Here is a 27778-nt window from a genome sequence, read left to right on the forward strand (position 1 = left end):
TCGATTTTATTATTTATATAATATTTAACTTTATAATGCTATAACTTATTGAAAAGTTTATGGATCCACACAATTTTTTTATGAGAAATAATATTTTTAATAATCCCTTTTTCATTCGACATACTTTATCTTAATCAGGATATTAATAAGGAAATAGCAGATCAGGTAACTTTTGGAACAATCCACCAATTTTTTAAAATTAAACACTATCTAAAGATTTGCATCGAAGCGTTTTTTTTTTATAGTGATTTTAATCACTGTCAGATTTAATTATACTTAATCCAACTATACCACGTCACCACTGTGCCTCCACCCAACTATCGTGGTTTTTTTTTATTATATTATTAATTAGGATTTATAAATTTATATTTATATATAACAATAGTTTAGACTATAAAATATATTTATTATTGTGATCAAATTCAATTTTTTAAGTGTAAAAATTTTATATCAACTTCATGTAATCGTAATTTCTGGAGTCCCTTAAGATGATCATCTTTCTTATCATCTATTTGTTATATTTATAAATGATGCTGTGTTCTCTATTACACGCACCAATATTCTTCTTTTCGCTGATGTTGCACAAATTTTTAGACCATTTAACAAATGTTGCATACAAAATAGACTTTCATTGAATATAAACAAATGTCAAATTGTAACCTATTGTAAAAAACACAATGCCTTTAATTTTAATTATCATTTATCTTACATTAATTTACATTGTTCCTTTTTTATTAAAGATTTAGGTATTTTATTTGATTCTGAACTGTTATTTCATACTCATGTATCAGAGATGAAAAAAAAGCCATAATAAATAAAATATTGTATACATTTTTTTTTAATTTCTGTCAATTACATATATTTCTTTACATATATCCCCTTTTAAATCCATGGGGTGTTGGGGCGTGGTCTTCCCTAGGATGTAATAACTGATGAGCTGTGACTGGTTGATAAGCCACCCTCCCTGTGTGAGGGGTTAAACAAAATGGGTACCATTGATTAGTTGATACAATTTAGTGGTGGAATTATATAAAATACACTGTTATAGTATACTATATTGTGCACGGGGAGTGTGTTAAAAGAGATGCAACGTGTTCATATTGTATATATGTGTTAATATTTGTAAGTAGCATAACAGCACAGACCTTACCAATCACAGCTTATTGACATCTTACCTAAATAATGCATTTCGTTTTTTTTTTTGTATTGCTTGAATCTTATATTTTAATTTATCGATAAGTATAGTTGATATTCAACTAATGGTTTGTATATTTTTTCTAGAAAAAATGTCTGTACTGAATAAAATCAAATCACTCTCCCACAATGATTACGTATAAATGGCTTCACTGACACTAAATAAAGAGTGTCGGGTTATTACTTTAAGAGATATGTGGAAACCAAGTACGGTCGAACATTAATAGCGAGATTAGAAAACGATAAACAGCTATGTTTGCCTAAAATAATTTCACTCACAAACGCTGAAAAAGAGTAATTAAAAAAGTAAAAAAAATAATTTGCAGTAATGTTATTTTAGTTTAAACACATTTTTTGTACGTGTCGTGTAAAAGTCAAGTTTTTCGGAAAATAAGTTTCATACATTTTGTCTATTCATTTTTTTGAAATCAATAAGAATAATTAAGTAAAACTAATGTTTACTCATTTTTTTTACAATTATGTTTGCAAAAATTAGATATATAAATATAAATATATAATGTTGACTTTATTCATTGATAATAAATTTAATTTTGCTCAAAATTAAATTTGGGTAAATCACCCAAACTAGCACCGAGAGTCCCTTTAAAGTTATAGAAAAAATTAATGAATTAAATTATATTATTGAATTAATATTAGATAATAAAAAAGTTAATGACACAGTTTATGTAAGACATCTAAAACCATATTTTTTAAGAAATTATGAATAAATTCTCATTACATACCTCTTTTTTTCTTATTTATCGTTACAAAATCTTTTTATATAATTATTTTTATGTTTATAATTTCACTATATTTAATACTTTTATTAAAATTAGTAAAATCCAGTAAATACTAATTTTTATAACAGAAAATAGACGTATTGTTAAGAAAACCAACTCCTAAAAACATTTCCTTTTATAAAAGTATGAACAATTTTGAGTTTTGTTCGAGCACCATTTCAAAATGTCGAATCAAACAGAACAAACGCCGTTTCAAGAGTTCAAAAAATCTCTCAAAAATATAAAAACAGAAATAGATTATAAGTAATTAATTTGAAAAAAAAATATGAATTATTAACTAACTGACCTTGTTTTGTTTATAACTGAAGATGAAATGGAAACAAAATGATGTGTGCAATAATACTTATATTAACGACGATTATTCGTGTGAGTGCATATATATATTTTTTTCTTAAATATAACAAAAATTCTGTCTATTTTAATAAATATGTATTTTCATAGATACTAATGATTACTCACAACAAATGGCTGAATCTGTCATTTCGGAAGCTGACAGTAAAATTAACGAAACTTATCGAGTAAGTACATATGTATATTTTTTTTTAATACAAAAAATCATAAATAAAATATAATGAAAACGTGATTAATTTTTTCAAGTCTAATTCATGTTTCACCAACCTGTATGTGTTATTTGGTCAGTGATACAAACACCTTAAATAGTAATATTCAATTGATTATAATTTTATTTTTGTAATATGATTATTAATTGCAAAAAATCAAATAATGTTAATATAATTGTTTAGATTTAACTGTTAAACATAAGGTATTATAATTGCATTATATAATTATTGCCAAAATCAAGATAATATTATCTACAGCTAGCAGCTAAAGGCTTGCTTTTAGAGAATTGTTGTGTATATATAATTATTATATTGTAATTTAATGTGTTGTCATTATGTATAACAATAAACATATTACTTATAATAAATTAAAGCTATTAAAGAAAAAAAATATGTTCTATCAATACACAATTACTTTATACTTAAGCTTGTGCTCTCCAGGTTTATTATTAAATACTGTTTGGTACAGAATGGCTTTAGCAAACATCTAGTAAACCAGTTGTTACAAACATCGTTGATTATATTATATTCTGTGACAGCTGATCTCCAGCGTCTTGCTTCACTCACCCCTTTGCCCACCCAGCACGACAAATTGATGATCTCCGTGTCAATTGTCAGCCGTGTACAGTTTATTGTCGAAAGTCAGTCAATTGTTTTATGTGTCATTTTTTTTTTTTTGTAGCAAGCGCCTTCGCTTGAATGGTAAATTGTTCGGACATTGTACGCCGATATTCTTTTATTTGTTTATTGCACCCTTGTGCTCAAAGTTTTTGTGCCCTTGAACGTCACTAGTGATTGGGCCCTGACCATCACTAAATATCTTCATTGCCGTAGTTGCTTTTTCGCCGTCTGTTCTTATCTGCCATTACGTGCCTAGATCTACACTCTGACTCGTCATACTCAGATGTTCGACACCATTATCACAAGATATCATACAGTCCACTCATCACTATCAATAACTTCATCTTTTCAGCTGAGTTTTATATTATTTTTTAATGTTATTTGTTTTAATTGAGTTTAACTATTTTTGTTTTTGCCGCTTCGCCGGCACTCTGTATTTAAGTGTAATCCCTTAAATTCAAGATATCTTTGAAGAATTTCTAATATATGTGTTTATTTGTTATTTAATTATTGTCTACCCTCGTTACTTATTGGATGTACAGATAGCCGTCATCCCATAGGCGACCGATTCCCGTTTCAATAATAGCGATTTAAACAGGCTTAAGGTAAAACGGCATTTTAGTGCGGTGCACAACTAGCCGTCCTACGGTATAGCTGCCTCGTACAAAACAAATATCAATATTATATACATACGTTTACTTATTTTCTGGCATAACATTACATATTATTATTTTATAATGTATAGTTTGTAATAATTTTTATCTGAACGCATTGATATAAAGAATTGTTGTCTCTCAATAACTGAAGTTTTTGAGGGTCTATCGAATTTGAATATGAATATGACCGTAGGTACGGACTTTGTTCCTGAGATTTTTCTCAAAAACTGCCGTTACTCCCTTACTCATCCAATCCATTTTCTTTTATCTTTATCTCTATCATCTGGTATTTTTCCTACGACTTGGAAAACCAGTTATGTTTACCCTATTTTTAAGTCTGGGATAAGATCTAACATACGTAATTACAGACCTATAACTAAAATGAGTATTATACCGAAATTATTTGAAAAGTTATTAGTACCAAAATTGTATTACACTTTTAGCTCAATACTGGTAAACAATCAACATGGATTTAGAACTTCTAAATATACAGTTACTAATTTACTTGTCTACTATTCTGATTTAATGTCTATTATTTCTAAAGGTGGTCAGGTAGACGCTATCTACACTGACCTTCAAAAAGGGTTTGATAGTGTTAATTATTTTATATTAATAAGTAAATTAAGTACTATGGGAGTCGGTAACCCTATGATAGATTGGCTTTCGTCTTATCTCAGTGGCAGAAAACAAATAGTTAAAATTGGTGATCTAACGTCTTTTACTATTGATGCTACATTTAGGCATTTGTCACCTCTTTTGTTTATAATTTCTATAAATGATCTTAGTAATGTTTTCAATCACTGTAAATGTTTATTATTTACGGATGATTTGAAGTTATACTTACAAATTAACTCACTGTAGTGACTTTTTTAAATTACAATCAGATCTAGATAAATTTATATTATGGCGTTTTGAAAATGGTTTACAAATAAATAGTGACAAATGCTCACAAATCACATTCAGTAGAGTTATATCTATTTACAATTATCAATATGTAATTAATGGTTTTAACCTTTCTATAGTTAATCACATAAAAGATTTAGCCGTTTTTCTGTCTTGTGATTTATCTTTTTCGAAACATATTAGCTATATTTATAATAAAGCGTCGCGTACATTAGGATTCATAAGACGTAATTGCAACGAATTTCATGATATTGATTGTTTAAAAACTTTATACTTTTCTCTTGTAAGATCTGGCCTGGAGTATGGTTCTATTATTTGGTCCCCGTTTATTGCCAACGATATTAAAAAGATTGAATCTATTAAAAACGTTTCTTAACCTCTTTATCGGGCAAATTTAATAAAAATAGGATTAACCAAAAGATTTTTTTTAATAATTTGAAAATGGACTCTCTATTATGTAGAAGACAATATTTAGATGTAAAATGGATGTATAATTTACTCAATAACAAAATCAATTGTCCCGAAATTTTAGAAAAGATACCATTCAATGTTCCTCAAGTATTTTTTCGTAATAATTCCATGTTTTATATACCTACCCTCACGCAGAACTATTATAAAAACTCGCCAGTTAATCGCATGCTAAACTTATGTAATTCATTAAAAAATTTTGATTTTAATCATGATTCGTCAACATTATTATTGTCAACATGTCGTATTACTTTCAAAGTATAATTTTTAATTGATCTTTCAAATGTTTACTTTATATTTATTTACATTCATTTTGTATTTCTTTTTAGTGTAATATTTATAACTTTAAAGTTTTAAGTTTTATAGTTTGTTATTATTTGTATTGATTTGTATTATTTCTGTACTGTTTGCCCTAATGGGCGTAATCATCATCATCATTTTGAATGATGAAATAAATAAATAATTTATACTTAAAAATAAATAACAACACAAAAATAAAATAAATATCTATGATTTTATTATATTTTAAACACGTGAACATTTTCATACATAAATGTTTATTTTAAACTATGAATAAAAGTAAAAGTAAATTTTTATACTAAGTAAAACATGATTAATTTAAAGTATATAAGTAAAAATACATTTTTAAATAAATTTAAAAAATATTTAAATTATTATTATTGAAATGAAAAATTGAATGCATTACCACGTTTTCCGTAATAAATTAGAGATAACTCTTCAAGAGATTCATTGTATTCATCTATTTGAGCGTCTGTGAGTGAAATTATTTTAGGCAAACATAGCTGTTTATCATTTTCTAATCTCGCTATTAATGTTCGACCGTACTTGGTTTCCACATATCTCTTAAAGTAATAACCCGATACTCTTTATAAATACTCTGAAAAAATAACATAACTGCAAATTACTGAAATATGATTTTTATCCAGGGAGGGTGTTGGTATAATATTATCAACTCCAAATGTCATTAGTTAAAACTCATCAACTCACCCCAACGATAATAAACCATATTCAACAATTATAGATAAACCCAAGGGTTTATAATGGTTTATAATGGTATATAATGGATAACATTTGTGTTATAAGATTATAACACAAATGTTAACCATTATATAATGAATATGATTTATCGGAGTATTCATTAGTTTACTATTCATACTAGCTAGACCAATACACCATTTAATGTTGACTGTTAATAGTTATACAATTATTTTTTTTAATTTTATTGGTTGTTGATTATATAACCGAACAATCCTATAAATTACAATTTTAACGCTAATGATGGCAATATTTTCATTTTATTGGTTACGATCCATTTAATAAATACTAAAGCACAATCATTGCTCTCTTTTAATAATATTAATAATATGTCATAGGATTTGTATTGGCGAGTGCAATCCTAACGCGCTCCCCCCATTCATTGGCGCATCCTTTAGAAACAGTTAGCATAATTGCAGTATTTAGGATGTCAATAAGCTTTGACTGGAAAGTCTGTGCTGTTATGCTACTTACAAATATTAACACATATATACAATATGAACATTTTGCATCTCATTAACACACTCCCCGTGCACAATATAGTATACTATAACAGTGTATTTTTATAAAATTCCACTGCTAAATAATATCAACTAATTAATGGCCCCTATTTCACCCCAAGTGTAGGAGTCAATGTAAAGTCACTATTTTATTTTTAATACCTTCACAGTGGGCGTGGCCTATCAACCAATCATACTTCATTAGTTATTACACCCTAGGGAAGACCACGCCTCCAACTACACCATGGGGTTAAATAAAATAGGGTCTTTTTCTCAACGCGTATTGCAATGTTTAATACAGTAAAATAATACATGAAAATTCATATTTTCACAAACTTTAAAATGCTACAGAATATTTACTACTGAATATTAATAAGATATATTTTTACCAACAATTTTCTTAAAATATACTCTACAAAATAGCTATCTTAGATTTTTTTTTACATTTTATATAAATATTTAAAAATAATCAATATTTTTAATAAAATGTAAAAAAATGTATTATTGAGATATAATTATAGACCTAACGTATAACTATTATTTAACAAAAAAATCGTCTAAAAATATTAACTGTATCAAAAGTTATTTAAGATGTCATTGAGTATACAGTTCTAATACGTGCAGTTGTCGCTTCGAAAAAATACCACGTTTTCTTTGTGAACGCTTTCGTATACACGTCGCTCATACGTACGATTTTATCACGCTTATTGTTGAGAACTTACTTTTACTAACTGTATCTTCGCGCATTTAAGGAATAATTTCAGTTGAGCAAGTCTTTTATTAATTTAAAATTCACAGGAATGAATTATGCTCACATTAGTTTACCGAATCTGAACCATAGTATTCACTTTTATATTGTCTGACATAATAATTTTTGAATTATTCATATTACATCGAAAGGCCCAACTACTTGTAAAACCATAAGTAGATTCGTTTAAAAATTCTACATTCAAAAAATTACACTCAAGACCAGTGACATGATTACCAGAATTTTGAATTTGTCTAAATTCATGACTCATGTCTACTATTCGTGGTCCTTTTTTATAAAACAACGTGAAGTCACTAAATACACCAAATTCATTCATTTTTCTTTAGCTAAATAACTATGATATCATAGCAAATATATATTTTTAACTTACCAACATTTTTTATGTTAAAATAACCGTAATAAAACCATATCTATACTTCAAACGTTTATAAATAATGACCGTATTAACATGTTACCTTGAAATTTTATATTTTGTCTAAGCAATATACTAGAATTAAGTTTTCATAGTTATTTTAATATTACGAATACATTTTAAAATGGGACGTATGAGTGCTTGAAATTCGCTTTCAGACCACTGTGCTGTGACCATCTCACAAAATGTTATAGATACAGTAATAATCACATTAGGTTTTTAAATTCTTTTAGGCAACGAAGAGATGGTGGCCATTTCATGAATACCATGTAATGTGATTATGTATAAGATACAAATTAGTCAGTAATAATTAATTAAAGTTTGACAATGAATATAAATATTTGATCAATTGCTTTATCGTTCTTTACTCAGATTATTAATTTTAAATAATCGGTTTAATGCATTGTAACTCAAAACATAATAAAATTAAGAGAAGTTGTGTTGGATAATAGGTGAGAATTATTTTGATTCGAGGTGTGATTCGAACGTCACAAAATAACATAATTATTGACCCTTATTGATTTGAAATCTTACCATTTAAAAACTTTATAAGAAAAAATGCATACAGTTGTTTAATATATAAAAATTCAATAAATAATTACTTAAGGATTAAAAAAAAAATCATAATTCATTGTACTATACTTAATATATTTGAGGAAGCGCATGACATATAGCCTAGGATAAGAAGCGTTATATAAAATAAATCTCTTCCGAGTATAATGAATAATAATTGTAAAGTTAATATTACTAAGGAGTGAAAAATAATTTATTTTATTGTCATGAAGTTAAAACAATAATTGATTGATTCTATCTTTGAAAAATTTCAAACTAAAAAAGTTCTGGATGTCAAATAATCAGAATGTGTTATAAAACACCTATAAAAACATTTTAGTGTAAATGAGTGGTTAAAGCTCCAATGATTTTGTTTAATGCCAAATAAATAAAGAAGGGGTTTTTTTACTGCTAAAACATGTAAATTTTATAAAAATTTGGAATCAAAAATTCAATTTATAATTGTAAATAATTAATTGAAGTTTGTTTTGAAAAATATATTTTACAATTCCAATAGTCTTTCCTCATTTTCACCGTTTACATGACCATAGTTTTGATAACTAAATATTTCGAAAGTTTCACAAAATTTTATACATGATAAAATACTTATTATGCTTATATTATGGAATGATTTATCTATTAACTTCGTAAATAAATATATTCTTACAAAATTATCTTTGATTCCTTTAGAATCTGAAATTGAACTTAAATATTCAATTTCTTTTAATTCATTTTTATCTAACACATTTCTTGAAATATACATTTTAGTTTCAAGATTGATTTTCGATTCATAGTCTGGGTCATTAATTAAATCATTTGAAATTATTTTAAAAAAGTTCGGTTTTATTTTATCTATTATATGTACGATATTTAAAATCAAAATACCATGATAATTTCTAAAATTTTGATCATCTAAAGGTAAATCTGTAAAAGATTTGAAAATTTTTTGAAAATCATGAGCTTCTACGCCATCAAATAACATAGTCGTATTCTGAAATGAATTTGCTATTTTTTCTATGAAAAATTTTGCAGAATCTAATTGTTCATTGTCTAACATTAAAGAACTGTAGATAAAGTGTTTTTTCATTAAATTCATTAAAACGGTTTTAAAAACGTTTAAGACTTTTTGTTGATAAACTCCAATTTGTTTTATCCATAAATCAAACATAAAATAATTCTTAGCTTCTTTGTATGCTTTATGTATGTCATTATAGATAGTATCAAAAGTATCTTTACTTTGTTCACCGAAATCCATTATAGCAATTCTCAATAATTCTTTGTCTTCAATTATGTCGCACATATAAATACTTCTGAATGAGAATGCACTTTCTTCTTTGTCTTCAATTTCCAATACAATTTTGTTGATTTCTTTTCTTCGATTCATAACATCTATAAGATTCTTAAGAGTTGAATATTGTTCCGAAATAACTGAAGGAATACCCTTTACGTCATACTTATTATTTTTTCGACATATATTTTTAGATAAAAATACTAACATTGAGCGAAGGGTTAGGTGAGTATCTACATTATTATATGGATATTGATATATTTCATTACCAAACAATCGAATATAAGAATTATAAAAATGCATTGCCCAAAAAACGTCAAATGTTTTTATGGGATTGTACTTAATCAAAATAACTAAAATTTGTTTTGTAATAGATTCGTTTAAAATAATTCTGTTTAAATCATATGTTTGCACAGACAGAATATTAATGAAAAAATAATTAAGATTCAAATATTGAAGAAGATTGAATGCATTACCACAAATAAGGTCCAACCGTATTAAGTGCGTTTTTGATTTCATTAAACTCGTAATACCTCTTAATGATTTATCTCCTGCGAAGATTTTGTTTTTGAAATTTTTCATTGACAAATCGCATAGATCCTTATAGCTAGGATACTCGAATCCAGTGTCTAGTTTTAAAACTCTTTCTAATGATTCATCTTTTGTTTTCCAGAATTTTATGCCATAACATTTTTTTAGCTGCACAATACATAACAAAAATAATATCGTAGTAAATGTTTTTAAAATCATTTTCAATTGTCAATATATAAATTATTTTATCATGTGATAATTTAATAAGCTAGCAAGATATTTTTTTAAAACTCTTTATAAGTATTTTAACTATGGATATTTATTGATATCTGTATTCATTTTAATAGTAATTTTATATTCAAAAATAGATCGCATTATTCATTTGCTATAAATATAATAAAATAATGTAATTGATTAAACAGCACATTGAGCTCCAATTTTGCATGTTAGTTGTTTATTTAAGAACTTAATATATTTTTATAATAAGTTATAATATATTATACAGAGTGATATTAGCCACTCAATTAAAATTAAAATAATAATTATAAGAAGAAAATCCATTATGATATTTTTAATTTTATATATTTTTCTATTTATTAATTATGAAAAGGGCTCGGAAGTTTTAGCAAATGCATATATTGCTAATTTTTAGGTTTAAGTGCTATTTTTAGCTAGATTTTATATATTTGTTCACCGAAATCCATTATAGCAATTTTCAATAATTCTTTGTTTTCAATTATGTCGCACATATAATTACTTCTGAGTGTGTAATAAACCAAAAAGAAAAAAAAGATTAAAAAGGAAAAGAGTTTATTAAAATTTTGTTGGAATGTAAAATAATAAAATATAATAAATGGTAGGTATAATAAAATATTATAAGATGATAGGTAGGTTTATAGGGATTAATAATGGAGGATAAGAAAAAAAATGGTGGTGATGTGGATTTTACTATTGAATGTATAAATGCTTATATTGTACCAAAAGAAAATCTAAGGGTTGGTTCTTAGTCAGACTAAAGATATAATATAGCGTATGTATGGCCGAATAATAATAAAAATTATTAAATAAGATGGTAAATGGCGGAGTAACACATGTTTAAATGTGGCAAGATATGTAAGGGTGCAAAGAATATAATAATATGAATAAAAAATGATTCAGAGGGGTGAATAAACGGAGTTTAAATACATGAGGGTAATGATCAAATAAATAAAAATGCACAAAAACGTTGTGACAAAAATAATGAACTGATCTCGGGGTTGAACAATATTGAATAAATGAAGTCAATTATCCTACCAAACTTTATTACCTATCTTAATGGTTTATTACGCAATATAGTATTTATAATTTGAAAGCGGGAATTTAAATTTGTACTTACCTTGTATCCCACGTAGTGTAATGTTTATTTTTGACAATCCAATGTTGATTATGAGTTTATACTGTATTTCACACGTTGTACACTTTGATTTCGACAGTAAATATGACCGTTTGAGAATAAAGCGTTTAATTATAAATAATACGAAACCGTTACACAAAATCTATGACTGTATTATTGTATGCAAGAGATTCTATACACTCTATATTTTTATAATTATAATCAAATAATGTATCTTTAGTTGACTTAGTAGAATGAGTATATTGTTTGAGAGATTATATTTTATTGAGAGATCGACACCAATATTTCTTAAATTTTCCTCTGGCCTGGCCAAAACAAGATTCAGAAATATTTATATCTATGTAAAAGATTTGTCAGGGCGGAATTGTGGTGGCCCAATGTGTCCCGGTGCTAAATTAAAGCACCTTGAAAGGATGCGGCACAATAATCACCAAGACAAAAATTAAACACTAAAAACATATATTTGTAAGTTTCTCTGTGCTGTCTGCCGGCGCGATGTTTGTTAAGACAAAGACATTAAACCACAGAAGATTAGCTACCCAATACACATAGGCTTACAAATATATTCTAACCTAACACCTAACTTTAAAAATATTTAATTGCAACCTTTACTCTGTCTGCCGGCGCGATGTTCGTTAGAACAAAGACATTAAACCACAGAAGATTAGCTACCCAGTAAGTATAGAGTTGCAATACACTTAGTCATATAATCAATATTTATCATTAACTGAGAAAATTAGAGTTGATTCGGTTTTATTAAAAAAAAAAATGTTTTATTTTAAAATATTAATTGACATTTATTTCCATGGTAAAATAAAAAATAAAATATCATTATATAATGAACAAATTAAATTAAATTAAAAGATTCACCAAAACAAAATTCACTTTAAAATTTCTAAGTGTCATTTAGTTTTAAAGAAAAATATTCTAAGTCCAAATAAATTAAAAAAAAACGACTAAGTGTTTTAAAAATTGAAAAATATTCTAAGTCCAAATAAATTAAAAAATAAACTAAGTCCCAGAGAGTAGAATCTTGAGTAGAGTGTCGCAGATTTTGTGTAATTTAAAATAGCCGAAAGAACTGATTTTAATAGGAAAAAATGGGTTTTTATAGTAGACGAGGGTCGTGTAGCGATCCCTAGTGTGATCTTAGAAACTGTAGATCTCAATTAATAGTTGAATGTGATTGGCTGGACTTAGTTGAGAACCCTCACATGGGCGTGACTTTGAATCTGTACGATAATCAGATTTAATTGACTACTTTATTGATTATTTTAAGTCTTAGATAAGGGAACCCTGTTTTGGTGATCTTGTGAATTCATAATATATGACATACATGTACAAAAGATAACATAATATAATATTTTAATATTATAAGTAATAATATAATATTACAAGTGAGAATGCATTTTCTTCTTTATCTTCAATTTCCAATAAATTTTACGATTGTTTGTTGTCAATAATACAATTCATATCATTTATCGTCATCACCGTATTTACATAGGTCTTGGAGTTATCTTCATATAACCTACATATACAATGTTTTTATTTTAGACTAAAATTTTTAGTGTCCCATTTCTACGTGTTGTATCTGCGTTATTTGAAAAGTAGTGTGTTAATTGTTTTAAAAATGCCAAAAGTAAAACAAAATCTATCGAGTCGGCAACAAACTTATATTAATGAATTTGGTTATAATATATTTTCAATCGATGTAAGTGTATTGTTTTGTAAAATTTGTGAAATTAAAGTTAATTCCAAAAAAAATTTCAATGTATTACAACATTTAAAAAGTGTCAAACATATAAAAGGCTTTGTCCGATATGAAATTAAATAAATTGAATATAGCCTAAGTTATTGACAAAATAAAGTAATAGAAAATCATTTTTCAACAAAGATTTGTGCGAGGGTCTTATTTCTGCTAACATACCTTTAAATAGAATTGAAAATCGAAAATTAAAAACATATTTGGAAATTTATACAAAAAATGAAATCTGAGCGAATCTACGTTATGAACAGGATACGTAGATGAAATTTATAATGATACTATTAATGATATAAAGAAAACTATTTCAGACAATAAAATCTTGGTCAGTATCGACCATTATATTGCGAATGTAATAGTTGGTATTCTTGATGAAAGTTGCACAGGCAAATTTTTTTTACTAAATTCGTTTATACTAAAAAAACTAACCACTGTGGAGTGGTTAGCTTTTTTTATTATGGCCAGCTGGTATCAAACATGAAAATATATTTTTATTTTTATCTTATGCTTTATCTATAATTTAACCCTACACGGTTAAATTATAAGAAGTACTAAAAAGTCTTTATTCGAAAATGATTCACCTAACATGTGTTATACACGGGCTTCATAGAATCGCAGAAGAAGTAAGAATTCAATTTCATGCCGTGGATAAAATTATTTCTAGTATAAAAAAAATATTCAGAAAAGCACCAATTTTTATTTAAAGTGGAAGCGCCAAATCTACCTTACCACCAGAGCCAATTATAACTCGTTGGAGAAGTTGGATTAACGGGCAATTTATTATTGCGAGAATTACTAGATAATACACCGTATTGTTTTCATGTTGGAAAAAAATACGAATGCTATTAAAGACGCCCAAGATTTCATCATAAAACCGGGATTAGACAATAACTTGACGTATATTAAGTCAAACTTTGCTACCTTAACTTTAGCTATTGAAAAATCACAACAGCAACATGTACTATTATCGAATTCAATAAAAATTGTTAAGAATATCCAAATATCGTTGGAAAATCTAAGTGATCCAAAAGGAAACGTTATTCAAAATAATTTCAATAAGGTATTGGAAAAAAATTTTGGTTTCGCGGCATTAATAAAAATATCAAAAGTTCTAACTGGTGAAGAAACATCAGGAAATTTATCTGGATTTTAGTTGTAACGACTTAGCATTTTTTAAATGCGCATCCGTGACGTCTGTCGATGTTAAACGGTTTTTCTCAACATATAAAACTGTATTGTCAAATAATCGTATAACATTTAAATATGAAAAAATAAGAAAACATAATATTATTCAGGGTAATTCTTTAGTTAAATAATCAAGTTTCACAGATCCAAAATGTATTGCACCTCACAGGATATCTCCTCAACAAAGACAAGAATTAAAAAATCAGTTAGATAAGTTTTTAGAAGCTAATATAATAAAACTAATTACATCAAACTTTGGAGTACCTGCATTTTTAGTAAGAAAAAAATTCTCATCGACTAGTGGTATCATACAAAGAATTAAATGATAGGGTACAAACCGATTTATATCCTATTCCAAGAACTTCAGACCTATTGAGAGCATTAGAAAACTCACAATATTTCAATTTACTCGATTTTATTTCAGCCTTTTTTCAAATACCTATTAAAATTTCTGATTAATATAAATTAGCATTTACATCAGCACTTAGGCTTTTCACTTTTACAAGATTATCTCAAGGTTTTAAAAACAGCAGTGTCATCTTTCAAAGAAAAGTCAATGAAATTTTTTCACCTATATTATACAAATTTTTAATCAAATATATAGATGATTTAACTTCATATGGAAAAAACTTTAGTGACACTCTAAAAAACCTCGAAAAGGTTTTCGAAATAATGAATATATACAACTTCTCACTCAAAACAAGTAAATGCAAATTATTTTATACGGAAATAGAATTATTTGGTCATAAAATCAACAAAGAAGGCATACAACCACTAGATAAAAACATTAAAGCTATTACAGAATTCAAAACTCCTATTACACAATAAAACGTCAGATCTTTCATTGGCATGTGTTCTTATTATACAAAGCATGTTAAAAACTTTTCAAAAATAGCAAATCCACTTACAGACTTAATAAAAGGAGACCACAAAAAAATTACTTGGACTTCTGAACATGAAAAATCTTTTAATCTTCTAAAAAAAATTTTAACGACTCAACCATTACTTCGACATTTTGATGATTACAGAAATACCTTCCTAACCACCGATGCATTAATAAATGGTCTCGGAGCATGTCTAGAACAAGACTACAACGGAACATTATTTCCAGTTGGTTCTGCCAGTAGAAAACTACTAAAAAACGAAGTAACTTATTCATCAACAACACTAGAACTATTGAGTCTTTGTTTCAGTGTACAATATTTTAGGAAATTCTTGTGGGGGAGACACTTCATAGTTTTTTGAGACAACGTCAGTATGTAATACTATAATAATCTCAAAATACTTTCCACCAGAATTGCCAGACTCACATTAAAACTGTTAGACTTCTCCTTCGAAATACATTATAAGAAAGGTAAAGAAAATAAAGCAGCCAACGCTCTATCAAGAAATCCAATCAACAACATAAATATTATTACTGTTCAAGAACCAAAAAATTTTAATTTACCGAATTTACAACTTTCTCAAAAGGAAGACGAATTTTGTAAGAATTTAATTGATGCCCTCAATGGTAAAGATGTCCCTACAAATTCTAAGAGAAAATCAAGACAATTCACAATAATGGATAATTTACTTTATTACAAAAAGTATTTGCCAAATAAAACAACTGAAACAAATATAGTAATTCCACAAAACCTTATCCAGCATATTTTTAAATCATATCATGAATCGGCATTAGGAAGAGGTCATACAGGAATTTCTAGAAAAATACACAAAATTCAAAAGAAATATTACTGGAAAAATCTCGTGAAAAATGTTACTCAATTTATAAAATCATGTCCAAATTGTCAACAAAACAAAATACTAAATTGAAAACTCATAGGTAAATTGAATCCAATACCAATAACAAGCAAAATTTCAAATCGACTTATTTTTTACTATTTAGGTCCATTAAGCGCTAGTAATAAAAAAAAATATATTATAGTAGCTGTTTGTAATAAAACAAAATTTATGTTCACAAAAGCTGTAACAGCCACCACAGCGGAATCAACGGTTAAATTTATTATTCAGATAATCACACAAGTAGGTTGCTTTCAATATTTTTCGATCAATAGAGAAATTCATTTTAAAAATGAGTTAGTCAAAAAAACATGTAAAAATTTAGGCATAAAACAAGAATGTTCAACAGCATATTATCCGCACTCAAGGTATTGTTGAAAAAATCAATGGAGTAATTTGTGCGTCCCTTCGAAATTGTATTGAAAATAATGATCAATCTAAATGGTCATATTATCTGCCTTACATAACACTAGCATACAACGCAACACCACAATCTAATACACACTACAGCCCCTTCTATTTATTACATGGATTTGAACTATATTTCCCAATTGACAACAAAATATTACCTGACGACATACCTTATGACATAAAGCAATCATTAAAAATTCTACATGAAATACGAAGCACAATTCCGTTAAAAATTCGAAATATTCAGCAAACTCAAAAAAACAGTTATGATAAAAGACACGTTATCCTAACTTTCGATCCTGGTGCTTTAGTGTTAGTTAAATTTCCATTTAATGAACATGGAAAATCACCGAAATTAGCACCTAAATATAGAGGGCCTTTCAAAATTATAAAAAAAATGAATGATTTAAATTACAAAATTCAACTAACTCTAAATAACAAATTTACCGAAGATATTATTCATGTAAGAAGACTAAAACCATATTACCAAAGACTCACCTAACAACGTAATCTTTTCTCCAACATAATGTTAATACATTTATTCCTATCATAGTTATTATTTATTTATTTACTTTTTTTTTTTACTATTCACAAAAACAGAACCAATATATCAGAATGAACTCATCATTTAACAACATACACCCACACATTATGTGTCCCATAGGACAATTATGTGTCAATTGCAATCATAAAAAATGGCTTCTTCAAACAGATATAATATAACAGGGTATAAATTGGTCAAAACGTTTTATAGAGTATTTTACAAACAAAAATATCATATGGCTAATCGACGAATTAATATATTATTCAATGATAGATGCGGAAAGGCATTTAAGGTATGATTACATAATTCATTATTTCAAAATTCAACAATTGTCAAAACACAATTACGATAGGTTCCAACAAATAGAACGAATTAAAGCATTATACAACAGAAGTTAAACTGCAGATAATAATAAATAACATACCAATTATTGGAACAATCTAATTTATTATATATTAGTAAAAGATCACAATAAAACAGACACTAATTTAGAACCTTTAAACAAATAAAACTTAGAATCAAAAATCATTGAAAATTCTAACAGAAACAATAAGATTAAACATTTTTTAGACAGTTCAGATGAATTTTACGATGATTATATACAATACCAAAATGTAATTCACAAATTCGACCTCATCACAAGCAACAATGCAACTTCAAGCCATTCTTTTTTCTTCGACAAATTATGACACTATAAAAGATAAAATAAACTATATCAAAGAAGAATTTCAAATAAGAAATGTAATATACGAATCTGGGCCAGATTGGTAAACTTCAACACACTCAAATACTGCTACAACATTTTAAACAAATTTTACACCTAGTAAATAACTAAAAAAATAGATTAATTATTTAACTACCTTTTTATATATATTACATTTACATATACTATACACTTCCTTATATAACTCCATAAATAATTATAAAAAAAAAATCAGTTTTTTTTGTGATTCTCATTGTCATTATATCATTGTTAAAAAAAAAAATCTACTTTAAACACACAATTACAAAAATATTGATATATATTCATATCAAATATATTTATTAAAAATATATAGATAATAAATTCATGCGACTATTTATATCTTACATACTAACTTAATGACTATTTTATATGTTATACCTTTTTATAGAAAATACAATTATTATTATTACAATAACTATATACTTTTATTCATTTTTTTTTCTTTCTCTTTATTCACCTTCCTTTTTTCTGCTGTTTAAAATATGATAATTTTTTAATTTACGCACGAACAGTGTGGCTATCTATAATAAAAAATATTATTTATTACACAAAAACAAACAAAAAAAAACTAACATAACTTACAAGACCTAATCACAATCTATACTATAGAGGTACAACTGCGTTTCTCCAAAAAAAGAACTCCTTCCGTACTCATCTATAGCTCTTAGTGCAAAATATTACATGCCACTCGTTGCGCACAATATCCCATCACAAGCTAGTGGCAGGTTTAACGGCAAAATATTACTTACCTTTCGCAATGAGGTAACATTAGCCATTTCCCCTGTCTCTTTACAACAATAAAGCTCGTAATGATCTATTCTTGCGTGCTGCACTGTCAACTTAAGTTTCTTTATCAGGATAAACATCCTACCAGAATTGTTCAATTTCAAAATCGGCCTACCTGGTATTTTTCTCCATCTCGATCCTTCACTAACATTCCAATGGTTAGGTACCCCAGGTGGATAGCTAAGCCTAATCCGCCTTTCACTGTTCACCAATTTATAGGACGACATAATTATCAATTACACCACACGTTTAATTTAACTCGAAACTATGTAACGATGCTTACGAATGTAAACTCAAGACTGGCCTAATAATTTGAATGTCAGAATCCATCCTATATAAAATACTAATAACAAATCAAATAATCCTATCAAAAAAAATATATTTAACAAAAAATCTTTCTTCTACATATCTATAAAAATAATACCCTTTTCTATAAAAACCCAACCCAACTCAAACACATAAAAAAGGGATCTCAGTATAGTATAACGAGAAGATTATTAGGAGCAACGATAAATACTTATTTTTTACTTTTCTCACGTTCTTCTTTTTTCATTGTTTTCTTAGACAATATCTCACAATACTAATAAATAGCTATCTAACAACTGTGCATCATTATACAAAACAACACGAACATTTTCTTGTATAATCTATTAAATATTTACAAATTTCGTAGATAATAGGAATAATTGATAATGTATTATATTTTGTGTGTAAAATCGCCATACTTTGAGATTATTACAATTACTCTTATTATATATTAAAACTATATATCCAAAATGACATACTAACCTCTTAAAAAAAATTTAATAATTATTTCACTATCTTTAATTCATACTAAAAAAAAATTAATTAACAAATGAATTAAACAATTATATATTTAACAACCACTCAATACACTTAAAACTATCATTGCAACACATTGAATAAATTAGAATTATTTAATTTATAGTATATTCCAATTTTTTTTTTTATAATTAAACAAACATCACATTATCTATAACACAATAACACACATTTAAATAAATATTATATATACTATAGTATTAATTATCACGTTTAAATTTACTTTTAATATACTAAACAAAAATTACATACAGATTTAAAAAAAAAAATACAGTCTTTAATAGGCTAATAAATAACTACATAGTAATTAAATTCATATTTTTACTTTTTAATTTGTATAAAAAAACAGGGTAATCATGATCACATGCTACTATCAATTATTTTCAACACACTATTCACTTCATCAATGCAATCATTGCATACGATTGCTCTGCAAACAACCTCAATATAACGTCTTTTAGTAGTCTCTCTGTGGATCAATGCGAGAAACCAATCATCATAACAAATCAAACAATTCACAGACTTTTTCACAACTTCTTCAAAAATGTGAAATGCGTAACTCACATTATAAAGCTTGTCTAATATCGACAAACTATTTTATTTTAAAATGTGCAACATTTGGGGATTTACAAGCTCCCCAAATGGATATTATTCAGAAATAATAGAAGTTGGTAGTGCCAGATGTCAAGAAATTCATAAAAAAATAATTTTTGAACTACCCATGTGGTCAATAATACAAGGATTAAAAATCAACCATACTACAAGGGCATCTCACACAATAGCTGGTTCATTGGACAGCAAAGGAAATTGTGATGGAATAACATATATCACTTCTAAAGGTACATGGCATAAAGCTTTAGTTCAAGCAAAATATGAAATAACACTAACAGATGGTGATACAATTGCCAATTACCACGACAACTACATTACCTTATCTAGTGGTACAAAATTCAAATTATCAGACTTATATGGATTTGATTCATTTAAAGGAGAAGTAATATGGAGTACAACCGATTATACCTGTGACGATGAATATGCCACTCTTTATGATGGCCCTGCTTCTTTATTCATTTCAAAATCTTTTTTAGGTAATACAGAAAACATCAAAACATTCGTAGCCCAAACCGAAGGTATAGCTTTTGCCCTAAAATACATTAAAGACACTCTTATTTGTAATGCACCTATGATCCAAATAGAACATCCAATGCTCTTTATCCTCATGAATGAAAATCATATAAACAGCATAAAATTAAGAGCTCCTTCACCACACAATACCGACTTAATAGCATACGTAAACACAAAATTTGTCTGGCTAGCTCATCATATGGCCACAACACTATCAGAATTATATACTGACATTACTTTAAAAAAATGTTTACAAGAACGAAATTTACTACTTTATAAATTGTCATTAGCTTCATATAGCCTAACAGAATTTTCATATTCAATATGTAACAACCCAGGATGTATGGAAATCATAAGCGGTGAAATCATTTATCTTATTAAATGCAAACCAGTACAAGTTCAAATAGCTAAAAAGGAATCATGTTATCATGAACTACCTGTCATCTATCAAAATAATACATATTTTATGCTACCAAAAACTAAAATAAAGATTTGGTACTCAAATAACATGTAACACATTATTGCTTTCAGCATATCTTCTCGATGAAAACTGGTTTGGTCTAACTTCACAATTAATTGATGTAAAAACACTACAAATTTTAAAACCTAACACTAAGTTCACTTGTAGTTATAAATCTCCTGATCATCTTATATCAGTAGGAATATATAATAAAGAAACAATGATTGCCTTTCAAAAACACTTGATGTTTCCACACGAAGCGACAGCAATTCAAAACAACATAGTACGACAAACATTAGGTTATGATATGTCTGACCAAAAATTAAATCTTTACAGACTTATCGACCCGGACACAATTAGTAATTTAGTAGAAAATAAACTATATCAAATGTGGGGTTGGTTTACCTACTTCGGCTCACTAATGTCGGGTATACTAGGAATATTTTTCATTTTCAAAATCATCTCCATAACTACAAATGCATTCATGAATATAACCTTACTTTACAATACGTTCGGATGGAGTGTAAGAATCTTGGGAGGATTATTCAATAATATCACCCACCATTTAATGCATAAACATCATCAATAAAATAATAACACGAATAATGTTTAATTGGTAAACATTAAAAATACAACAAAAAATGATACGCCAACAAGAATTTCCATTCTATCTGCCTTTTATCCTACATTACAAACTCAATAAATTCAGAAATTCAACATAATCAAGCATACTATCCTACGGGACACTACTAATAACGTTATAAACTACTATCAAATTATACAACTCAGAACACTACAATAATTTTTTTACTTATACACATACTTTATGATAATAATCACTGAACTAATAAATATCATATTGAATATTAGATTACATCACTATTTATTATATTTATTCTGTATCATTTATTAATATACTATGCATTATTATTCAATGATATAAAATATTTACTCATATATGTCATTCTTATAACAATAATTAGAAATGGATATTTATCCAAATTACTTATTATTAATTAATTATTAACTATATTTATAATATATTCATTATAACTATTGTTATTATTATCATCATTATTATTAAACTTACTATTATATAATAATATACTCATATTATTATTATCAAAGAATCACTATTATGTAATACTATATTCACAAATTATTATTATCATTTTATTCATGAATTAAATTTTTACTTTTTCAATATTTACTATTTTTTATATTTAAGCATAATATACATCATTTTTTTTTTTTTGCTTTCGATCATAACGAGTACAATGTACTCAGTACATACTATGCGCTCTCACATATCATTTCAAATAGAAACACATTTATAATTTTCACATATGTTCTTTATATCAATTTTTACCATTTAACATTAACTTTCATTTCACCCTTCTAATCCACTCTTGTACTTCAGTTGTGAGGATACAACATTTAAAAAAAATCAGAGTGGATGTCGTAACATAATCATCACTATTATTTATATGGGATAACACTAAAATACCCTGTTTATGTACTCAACAATGCTATATTCTTAGTATTTTTTTTTCATTTCAAATAGACACCACTTCTATCTATAGAAATGGTTCATTTTAACTTGTTTCATTATACATTATATTTTTACAAGGACATGATCCTTTTCGAACAAAAATTTAGATAAACATTTAAGAGAAATAGTCAACAAACTCACACTGTTTGGCTACATTGTAGTGTAGGCGGTTCGGTCATAAATCAATTAATAGTTACTTTTAAAATACTTCCTTACCAAAAGGAAATCTATGTATTATTTTTGTCATCTTTGTTATTCTACTTTAATTAATTAAATGCATTGTATTAATCTTGGTCTTACTTGTAAAAAAACTATATTAATGTTATATATGTAAATGTCAAAATAATTTATATTCTATTCATCTGTAATAATCTGTAATAATCAATAAACAATTATACTAAAAATTCGACAGTGACGATTTTTGGGGGTAAAAAAATATTATAAAAAGCCAGAGCAAACCCTTGTTATTGTGCACCGTATTAAGCTATGCGAACGTCGTGATCGTCTTTGTCGAAGTTTTTATGTGTTAATTCGTGAACTAAAATTTGAACTTGTGTTACTTTATTTATCATTTTACCAATATTATCACTGAGGATATTATAAGAAACAGAGAATTTAACAGGTAAGATTTTTTTAAATCCATAAGAAAATTTACATTGTTATTTTATGACCCTCGAATTACACCCCGAATCAAAAGTAACTCTCACTCTCATTTTTTTTAAATTCCATCAATATTAATACTCTGATTTTTAGCTTCGATGCGAAGCTGAGAAGGTATTGGTTTTACTATGATGAGTTTTTTTTTTGTGTCTGTTATCACTTTTTCTCAGCTCTCACCGAACGAATTTCTTTCAACGATACGCCAAAAGATCACAAATTGTATCTAGTTGAAGACATTACCCTCAAAAATTGAAAAAATTTCCCTCGTTCCCCGTAAATGGGGGAAACCTCCAAAAAAATTACAAATTTAAAAATCGCTTATTTTCGAAATTTTTTCAATTTTTTTATATAGATGCATGATATCATTACCTTTCATTTGGTATATTTTTTTTTATATGTGATCCTTTACTTGCCCACAGAACGGATTTAAAATGACAACTTTTTCACAAAAAATTAATTTTTTCAACTTGATTTTTGAAAGTGTTCCGGAAGGTCTGACACTTTTATATATATCTTAAATTAAAGCTAATGTAATATAATTTATCATGAAAAAAAATAATTTCGGGCTTTATTTTATCTTCATGGTGAAAATGGCTACCGAATGCTATTTTTGTATGAAAATTTTCAATTTTGTATTTTACATTTTTAACTTTATTATGATATAACTATATGAAAAATGTATGGATCAATACAATTTTTTCTTGAGAAGTAGTATTTTTATACATCTTTCATTCGACATACTTTTTTTTTAAATCAGACAATTTGCTTATATACGGGGAGTGTTCAAATCTGAAAAATGCATATAGAAAGTAGAACTTTTTCACAAAAAATTAATTTTTTCAACTTGATTTTTGAAAATGTTTCGGAAAGTCTGACACTTTTATATATATCATAAATTAAAACTAATGTAAATTTAATATAAACGATTTAGTCACTAGCGGCCGCAAATAAAAAATTACGTATGTGTATGATATTCACACGCTAACGGTTTTATGAGCAGATTTAAGCGCGTATTTATTTTTGACGCTAAATTAAAAATTCCTTGAGAGTATTGTAAAGAATAATTTTTAACTCAAGTTTCAACAGTAAAAATAGAATATTTGTTACAAATGATGCATCAAGTGTCCTACTATTATTCCCATTATTTCAATAATTATAAACTTCAATATAGTTCAACTCTTTTCGATAAAAACATCCTAAAAATTTTAAGCCAAATGTAAAGGTTAATAAATGTAAAAAACATTGCAGCAATTTCTTAGTAGGTCAGTAGTATTGTAACTACCCGCACATCAGCTTGTAAGGCAATAATTCAACATACAAGAAAAATCTGAACAGTAAATAAAATTTTCTTTTATCTACTTTAAAGTAAAATTTACTATATTTCCAACAATTTTTTTCTCTGATCTCTTTCTTGTATCTTATATAAGTGTTCTCAAATTTACAAAAATAATAATTCTATTTTAAACAATTAATTTATATCAAAATTTTACATATACACTAAACCTAAATGGACTCGATTTTTTTCATGATTGACTTCAACTTTATTTTGTGTAATAAAAAATGTCTTTAATGAGAGTTAGTTTAAACTATTAGATAAACTTAATATACATAGTATTAGAAATTGGTGTTAATGCAGACCATTTGAAGACAAAAATTTATAAAATTAATTAACCATCTGGTTGATGGAGATAACATATGGTATTTAGATTTATGACGTGATTTTAGAAATATCATCCTTAAACAGCATCTTATAATAGATCACACATTCATAAATTACTACCCTTATAAATTTACGAAAAATGATAAATTTAGTGACAATAAAAATTATAAATAATATCTCCAAAGAGAGTTATTACAAATTATTGGATTAATCTAATCTATTGTCGTAATATGTTTAATGTTTTGCATTGCGCATCTTACATTTATTAATGAAAAATGTATAATCTGTATTTTATATTATAGACGTCTGGCCTATAATATAAAATAGACGAAGACCAAAAAAGAGATTGAGGGATGTTATTGAATGCGATATGAGGACAGCTGATGTGAGCATAGATGATATTTTTAGATTTTAGATCGTGACAAGTGAAAGTTTGTCGCGGTCGCATCCCATTTCCGGTGTTACCGCCGGATAGCGATCGCGGCGCTTCCTCTTCACGTCCGACAGGTCGCGCTATTCGTGGTGGCCGACGGGTGGTAAGAACCGGTCGCTCGGGGCTGGACAATCGAGACTGAAAAAAATAAATATTCGTTTTCCAACTGTCACGTTGACCTTTTATGAGGAACAAAAGATAACTTTATTTTATTTACTTATTGTGTAATTAAGATTATTGTTGTAGTTGTCTAATAAAAACGCTATTGGTTTACTACTTATTATTATTATATTTACTACCTTGAACACATTAAGTTTAGTATAAGAATGGCTGAAAATTTTGAAAATTGGAGAATGAACTACTCCAAGTAGTTAGGATTAAGGCAAACAAAAAAAAGAAGATTACCAGAAATTCCGGTTGCAATTGATATACTATAATTGTTGTTTGGAAATGTACGATTTAGCGTTTGGTTGGGTTTAAACCATATATCGTCAAATCAATTACGTTTTCTATCGGTTGTATATTAATATACACTACACTTTAATGATACTATAAATAAATAAACTCATACATACACAAATATGCATTTATAACAATGTGTTTAATGTGTCTAACAACATGATAAAAAGTAACCCTAAAATGGAAAAAATGGAAAATAAATTTTAGTACTCTTATTAAATGTAATATTACTCGAAAAATATTTGTTTAAATAAAAAAATAAAGATGCCTCTTTTTTACAAGTAAAATATTTTTTGAAAAAAAATATTCCCTCCCTCTCCACTATGGTGGTCTACCACCTGTACTAATGCCATTAAAGAACGCTCTCAGGCTTTTCGCTTATACAGAGCTACAGGTGCAGTCTCTGATTTTATTTCCTATCGACGTATCTGTTCTACCACCACTCGTACGCTGAAAAAAGCAAAAAAGGATGCTTGGCACTCCTTTTGCTCGTCCCTCAACCCATCTTCTTCCCTTCATCACTTATAGTCCACCGCCAAAAAGTTTAAAAACTGTGGAAGTCACTTAACGAAGCATGGTTTCCCTCATTCTGTGATAAAATTACTCCTCCTTATCTTCCGTCTTTCAAGGAATCTACTCCCTCCTCCATCCCTATTCCTTCAACTAACAACTCTGACTCTCACCCCTTAACTATGCCGTTTACTTCTAAAGAGCTCATTTTAGCAATCTTCTCACGCACTTCTTCTGCTTCTAGTCTTGATAACATTTCCCCTTTAATGCTGAAACATCTTCCCCAATTTGGTCTCGATATTTTCGTCACCATAATTAACTCCCTGTGGTCCAATTGCTTAATTCCCCCTTCCTGGAAATGTTTTCATGTTATTCCTATACCTAAACCTCACTCTACCCCCGCTTCTTTCCGACCTATTGCTCTCTCCTCATCACTTTGTAAAACTGTTGAATTTATGATTAAGTCCCGACTAGACTGGTTTTTAGAAAAGAACAACCTCCTCCCAAGTAACCTTTTTGGTTTTAGGAGAGGCATAAGTACAATGGATTGCCTTTCTTCTTTTATTGGTACCATTTATGAGTCATTTTGTAAAAAGAAATTTTTTCCAGTTGTTTTTATTGATATTAAAGGAGCTTTTGACTCCGTGTATATACCTACCCTTACCGAGCGGTTATATTCAATCAATGTTCCCCCTCTTCTTTGTAATTTTCTATCCTCTCTTTTCTCTTATCGTTCTCTTCATTTTTTCTTCCCCGTCAGGGTTGTCGGTCTCTAGAACTTCCTTTAGAGGTTTACCTCAGGGAAGTTGCCTAAGTCCTATTCTTTTCAATATTTATATGTGGCCTATTAGTATTAACTTTTCCTCTCTTGGTTACTCCTCTTTATTTTATGCTGATGATATCGTTCTCTTTTCCACTAACAGCTGTCTTACTAGCGCTATATCTTCTCTCAGTAATGCATTATCTACTCTATCCTCTAACCTTCTCTCTTCTTATTTCACTTTAGCACCAGAAAAATCTACATTTGTTATTTTTACTAGGAAAAATCTACCCCTTTTGATTCCTCAAGTCCGTATAGACGGTCACTTTCTCTCTCCCTCCCCTTCTGTCACTTATTTGGGTCTTATTTTAGACACTAAATTAAGATGGGTTCCTCATTTC

General features: G+C 27.5%; 2 protein-coding genes across 7 annotated transcripts in view; one reads left to right on the forward strand and one right to left on the reverse strand.

Annotated features, from left to right (window-relative positions):
* Positions 1 to 22301, forward strand: part of LOC126895614 (uncharacterized) — a 50460-nt gene extending 28159 nt beyond the window's left edge. For 2 of the 5 annotated variants that reach the window (XM_050667705.1, XM_050667704.1), the window contains 5 exons: positions 1282 to 1500; positions 2063 to 2237; positions 2303 to 2360; positions 2436 to 2512; positions 20108 to 22301. In XM_050667705.1, the coding sequence (XP_050523662.1) occupies positions 20366 to 21397 (1032 nt within the window). In that variant the 5' untranslated portion in view covers positions 1282 to 1500; positions 2063 to 2237; positions 2303 to 2360; positions 2436 to 2512; positions 20108 to 20365 and the 3' untranslated portion in view covers positions 21398 to 22301. The remainder of the gene's footprint in view (positions 1 to 1281; positions 1501 to 2062; positions 2238 to 2302; positions 2361 to 2435; positions 2513 to 20107) is intronic. The other 3 variants (XM_050667706.1, XM_050667707.1, XM_050667708.1) reach the window with 3 other exon arrangements.
* On the reverse strand, positions 5913 to 10605 carry LOC126895611 (uncharacterized). 2 transcript variants are annotated; one of them, XR_007701680.1, is made up of 2 exons: positions 7481 to 7782; positions 5913 to 6100 (listed from the first exon to the last, which is right to left on the reverse strand). XR_007701680.1 is itself a non-coding variant. In XM_050667701.1 (2 exons), the coding sequence occupies exons 1-2, from the start codon at positions 10527 to 10529 to the stop codon at positions 6032 to 6034; spliced, it is 1440 nt and encodes a 479-aa protein (XP_050523658.1). In that variant the 5' UTR covers positions 10530 to 10605; the 3' UTR covers positions 5913 to 6031. The 2 variants fall into 2 exon arrangements, 1 of the variants encoding a protein (XP_050523658.1); XM_050667701.1 differs by lacking the exon at positions 7481 to 7782 and adding an exon at positions 9159 to 10605.
* Positions 22302 to 27778: the final 5477 nt, after the last annotated feature.

The sequence above is a fragment of the Daktulosphaira vitifoliae genome, unplaced genomic scaffold (genome assembly GCF_025091365.1).
Source record: "Daktulosphaira vitifoliae isolate Bord-2020 unplaced genomic scaffold, ASM2509136v1 Scaffold_1, whole genome shotgun sequence".
Taxonomy (NCBI): Eukaryota; Metazoa; Arthropoda; class Insecta; order Hemiptera; family Phylloxeridae; genus Daktulosphaira; species Daktulosphaira vitifoliae.

What these genes read in the sequence shown, in the direction of transcription:
- LOC126895611 (XM_050667701.1), bottom strand. Translation starts at nt 10,529, where the DNA reads ATGATTTTAAAAACATTTACTACGATATTATTTTTGTTATGTATTGTG. An exon ending in AAGGAATCAAAGATAATTTT is followed by an intron (nt 6,101 to 9,158) that starts GTAAGAATATAT and finishes TTATTTTTTCAG; the next exon opens with AGTATTTATAAAGAGTATCG.